This window comes from Capsicum annuum, chromosome 4, assembly GCF_002878395.1.
Source record: "Capsicum annuum cultivar UCD-10X-F1 chromosome 4, UCD10Xv1.1, whole genome shotgun sequence".
In the NCBI taxonomy this organism is placed as follows: domain Eukaryota; kingdom Viridiplantae; phylum Streptophyta; class Magnoliopsida; order Solanales; family Solanaceae; genus Capsicum; species Capsicum annuum.
This window is the reverse complement of record NC_061114.1, coordinates 218246539-218252071: the sequence shown is the minus strand read 5'-3', so window position 1 is coordinate 218252071 and position 5533 is coordinate 218246539. Positions and strand designations below refer to the sequence as shown.

At 36.2% G+C, this 5533-nt stretch overlaps 1 protein-coding gene across 2 annotated transcripts; it reads right to left on the bottom strand.

The window, feature by feature from the left end:
- Window positions 1-2110: 2110 nt before the first annotated feature.
- LOC107867315 (E3 ubiquitin-protein ligase RSL1) lies at window positions 2111-5533 on the bottom strand. 2 transcript variants are annotated; one of them, XM_016713486.2, is made up of 2 exons: window positions 5056-5533; window positions 2111-3133 (listed from the first exon to the last, which is right to left on the bottom strand). In XM_016713486.2, exons 1-2 carry the CDS (start codon window positions 5276-5278, stop codon window positions 2322-2324), a joined length of 1035 nt encoding a protein of 344 aa, XP_016568972.1. In that variant the 5' UTR covers window positions 5279-5533; the 3' UTR covers window positions 2111-2321. The 2 variants fall into 2 exon arrangements, with proteins under 2 accessions (XP_016568972.1, XP_047267032.1); XM_047411076.1 differs by having other exon boundaries at window positions 5071-5460.

Genomic DNA, 5533 nt, shown 5'->3' with positions numbered 1-5533 from the left:
AGAACAAAAATTAAAACTAAATGCTAGGGCTAAGATATATCAACTTTCATTACCCTCAAAAAAATGAAGCAGCTACATCATATATGGGAGTGCACAAATGCCTCCTCCAGTGAGAACATCCGTACTCTGCAAATAACTGATTTAGCAGAAGATGGAATATGTTCAACTAGATAGGTTCTTGGGCTAAATCAGAAATAAGCAAACATTGAATATAAAAACTAAGGGACTAATGTGTCAACCAGAAAACTCTATTGTAATTATATTCTCTCAACGTCTAAGTACTACTCTTTCAGTTGATAGCTCAACCCTTGCATACGTAACAACAATCTTATTTATGGATGTGAAATTGCTATGACATAGGTGAATCAACCTACGAGTATAAAAGAGTATGGTATGACAACCTTTCTTGAAGTAAAGGTTCTTAGCTCGATTACTCCAAACTAAGTAGCTAGGTATTTCCTGGTTAGATTTTGCAAAATGTATAAATCATAATGCCTGATAAATGATACATCTACAAAGTTGAAGAAGAGCATTCTTGAGTGAACCGTTCCTAACAGCCTGTTTGAATAGTGGTTTGACATGGTTTCATAATGTATGATATGGTGTAGTATGGTATGGTATGGTATAGTACTATGTTTGGATGGACTGTATCATTCACTACGGTTTAATAATAGATTTTTTGGTTGGTTTGATGGTATGGTACGGTATGGTAACAGGTAAATTTACTAAAATGCCTCTAATTGTAATACATTTGAGATATCAACTCTTTTATCCATATCAGTGCTAGGGTAACCAGTTGTCCTTTCTTTCTTGATGCTTCTCATAGCTACCCGATGATCCTTTTAAGAAGCCAAATTCACAAGGATATTTGCTAAACAAAGGTTTGACGAACGCAAACTAATGCAATCGGGAAGTACTTCTCAATCAATAAAACAATTGGTATACATGTATGTATCTTAGAGTTCAAAAATCACTTCCCATGTATATGCTTTTTGTGCATTCACTCTGTTTCCCTCCATTTCAATATTCAATTTTTTTTTATCGAATTGAGTTTTTATTGGCATTAAAAACTACTACTACTAAATAACTGTGATCATTTTTCTCACTCTTTGAATTTTTATATTGCTAACAGGAAGTCTTGCAATCTTCGATCTTGTTAACAAATGCGTAGTCTTAGCATGTATTTTGTTGATAAGGATAAAATAGGATTAAAGAAAATTATATAAGGGTATAGTTGGAAAAGAAAAATGAAAACCATGGCACACCACCAATTTGGTGGTTCAATAAATTGTTTCATTCCATGATAATCAAACCATGGAATAGTAACATACCATACCACCATTTTTAGAAAATCATGGAAACAAACATGATAACCATAGCATACCATAGCATACCATAGGAAACCACCATCCAAACAAGCTGTAAGTAGAAGGTATCTTAAGACTGCAGATCACTTGGGTCAGGCCCAAAGGGAGTCAATGCAAACACTTGGGGCCAATTTTAGTGTAGCGGGTCGGGGTTTTACCGAGGAATTAAATTATTTTAATTAAATACTAAGTGGCTAATAGAATTATGACACAACATTAATGAAGTGGTGTCAATGTTAAGTCGGCTAAATGAAAGAGCAAAACAACTCCAATAGGTAGACAGATAGAACATTTCAAGCCCAATAGACATATGAAGGTCATTTTTGCATCATTTTACATAGTCGAAGAGTATTTTACGCCCTTTTCCGTTGACTTTAAAATTTTGAAACTTGTGAAACCACTGAAAGAATAGCATTACTTGTGAAACCACTGAAAGAATAGCATTAATAGGTTGCTTCCAAACATTTTAATAGAAAGAGAAAAACTGGAAACACTGGTACTGCTGTTTTCTTTACCAACGTTGAAACCAGTATAGTTCAACAAGTGGGGTTTGGGGTGGATAGTGTTTACGCAGATCTTACCCCTATCCTGTGAAGATAGAGAGGTTTCTTCCAATAGACCATTGCCTCAAGTTTACTATTTTCCTTACCACTTTCAAGAAAAGAAAACTTAATGTCCTCTGTTCTCCATGGTAAGACAAGATAGAATCCTACATGCATCATTTTCTTTCAGAAGATTGTAAATAAGCAAAAGCTATTACATTACTCAACACTGCAAGTTAGTACTTACCATGGAAAAAAACTAAAAGTCCAGATTGTTATATACATCATAAGCATCTTCCTTCCAAAAGTTTCAAGTAATTGAGACCTACATTTACTATTAGCTAACTGACCCTAAAGGGAGCTTCATCGATTGATGACCCCGGAAATATCTTATGGAGCTTCCAGCATAGGATCACTTTTTAGGGCAAACGTGAGATTTAGTCCATTTTACACCACATCTGTAGCAGAACTGATATTCACACCTGCAAGTCATGTGAATGCATCCCTGTGTCTTCTCAACAAATGTTTTACAATTAGGACATTTCTGCCAGTTTTTCTTCATGGCAAGTGTCTTCAAAAAGTCTTCCCCTTTGCTCCCTTTTTTGCCATTCAGTTTCTGGAACTCTTTGCATGTAAATTCTGGATGCCATGGAACTCGACATGCTGCACAGAATGATCTCTTGCACAAAGGACATTTCGTCTCGTTTATACTCTCCTCAGAATCATTTACCAACAGAGCTGAGCAATCACGGAAAGGGCAGTACACCTTTTGGGAGTCAAGAATCATTGACTGACATACTGATTCATCCCACTGGATTCGTGCCTCTTCCGGAATCATGAACCTACAAATATAAACATTAAAAGCAGCACCACATCTTACTCCAGGGCAACCAATCACTTTTGCTTTCTGTGAAATCCTTGCCATAATATGCTTGCTTGTGCACTCATAACAGAAGGAATGAGAACAACCGTCATTTTCAAACATCTCCCAGCTTTCTTTGTTATCCAAGCAAATCTCACAGAAGTTGTTAAGTAGATCGCCATCTTTTTTTTCAAGATTCAACATCTCTGTTTCGGACAAAAGTCCTTGAACAGATATAGATGCATTATTACTGCTCTGACCAGTGTAAAGTGAGGCTGCTAAAGTTTCTTGAAGCTGTAACTCTTCTGCATATTCAGCATCAGGATTGACAACTATCTCACTTATACGTCCTCCAACAAAATCTACAACATGATTATAAGTACAAATGTGGATCACAGAAGAAATACTTGGTATGGGAACAAAATTAAATTTCATTTCAAATCCAAATAGGTTAAGGACGTCGAGGATATAACCAATATATTTAAACATTATTTACTGAAGTAAAATTTCAAGAATGACCTGGAGAAGAACTATTTTGAATTTTCTCGAGCCTTATGTGACATGAGTCAAAAAAAGATTTCAAATCCAGATTACAATTTTTAATGTATGACAATCTAAGTTCATTTTCTTTAATTGGTAGGGCTCTGGTGCTTCACTTTTGAGCAATGACAATGTACCCCATCATTTTCTTGATCTCCCCTCTTCCAAATCATTGTTTAATCACACGGAATGAGATTAACTCAGAGTCGAAAACAATGAATAACAAAACAAAGATAATCTCGACAACTTAGTATCGCTGTAGAAGATCAAGACCTAGAATCAACATAACCAATCACCTAATACAGCAACCAAACATACCCAGGGTAAATCCTATAAGTGATGTCTAGGAAGGGTAGGCTATACACAAACCTTAACCCTACCTTTGCGGGGGAAGAGAGGTTGCTTCAGGTAGACTCTCGGACCAATCACCTAATAAGGGCAGCCCGGTGCACTAAAGCTCCCACCATGCGCAAGGTCCGGGGAAGGGCCCCACCACAAGGGTGTATTGTACGCAGCCTTACCTTGCATTTCTGCCAGAGGCTGTTTCCAAGTGACCAATCACCTAATGAGGAAAGAAAATGGTTCAAGCACATAAAATGGGTGCAGATGTTCTAAGAGTGACGATTAAAGGAGGAAACTTGATCAGGTTTCTCCAAGTCAATCTGCAAATCAAAGTAAATAACCTACAGTTGAGATGTGAAATTCACTCGGAAAATGCAACAAGAGTTAACCAAAGCAAATAACCTACAGTTGAGATGTGAAATTCACTCGGAAAATGCAACAAGAGTCCCATAGAATTTGGTTATATCCCAAGAAACACAATCCTGATTCTTTAAGATAGTTCATTTTCACTGTCTGAGAAGTAGGAGCCCCTACTAAGTATCTTGGGGCAAAATGCAGCCGAAATTAAGATTTAACAAACGGTAAAACAGAAAACTATTCAGCTTCTAGCGAGCAACATGTGGAAAAGAAAACACAAGATAGTGCTTGGACATAGATTTTGGATTAAATTTCGAAATGTTATTTTCAAATATCTGTTTAGCTATAGATTTTAGATCAGATTTTGAAAATCTATCTTCAAAGACAGTTTTTTAGTTTTTGGCACTTCCACTTATAAAACATCAAAAAAATATACCAGTAAAATGCACATCCGAACACAACTTTAAAAAAAATGCACAAATCTCCCGCTATGTGTAGGGTCCGGGGAAGGGGGAACCATAAGGATCAATTGCATTTCAGCACCTACACGGCATGAACCCCTACCTCTTAGTCACACAGCAAAAACATTACCAGTTACGCCAAGGCTCGCCCCTTTTGAGTTCTTCCAAACACAACTTCAAGTTCCAAAAATCACAACTTCAGATACTTAAGTTCTCAAGTTTCAACTTCAAAATCAATGGCCGAACGGAAGCTAATATTTGTTGTAGCATCAAACAATCAAACAACAAGATCAATAAAAAAGATATGAAATCCGTGGAATATGATTCTTTTTTCTTTGCGATCAGTAAAAAGAATGTAAAATTCTACAAAATCAACTACTCTAAAAAAAGAATTCCGAACAAATTCATGCACATATTGATCACAAAATAGTAAAAACACAGCTTTTTGTGCAAACAGAGAACATGAAAACCAAAATTAATGAAGCAAAAATTCAATAAAACCAATACTCCCTCGTTTCAACTTATTCCATTTCAAAAACCTCCTTTATAGACCAAACAAACTGAAACAGAATAACTTTTTGTACCGTCAGTCAACTCGCCTGGGGCATTGTGCCGTTGATTAGGAATTTCATTTTTGTTTTTCTTCATGAAAAAAAAACCCGGTACTGCAACACTTGCGATTAAAATCGCAGCGCCGGCGACCGGAGAAAGGCTTGCGATTAAGCCTAAAATAGGACATGATGAGTTAACAACGGCACCGAAACTCGCCGGAATTAAGCCGGAAAATCGATTTTCCGGGAAATCCATGAAATTAGAACCGGAAAAAAATAATAAAGAGTTATCGTGGAAGTAGATTGTTATTGAGAAGAATTATGAATGGGAATGAAACTTTGTTCTCTTCATAGTACAAGGGTTGGCGTTGAGTAGGCAACTGAAAATTGACTTTCTTTTAATTAATTAGCAGTTTTCATTATTAAAAACTACTTGTTTTTGAAAAGGACCAATTGAACGTAGTACCCCTATTTATGTGGTGTTTAATTGAGAATATAAAAACTTGATTCC

Bases quoted from the DNA above. Each gene is read 5' to 3' on its own strand.
- LOC107867315 (XM_016713486.2), bottom strand. From the start codon at position 5,278: ATGGATTTCCCGGAAAATCGATTTTCCGGCTTAATTCCGGCGAGTTTC. The intron at 3,134-5,055 runs GTACAAAAAGTT...ATCATGTTGTAG, and splicing joins CCCAGGCGAGTTGACTGACG to ATTTTGTTGGAGGACGTATA.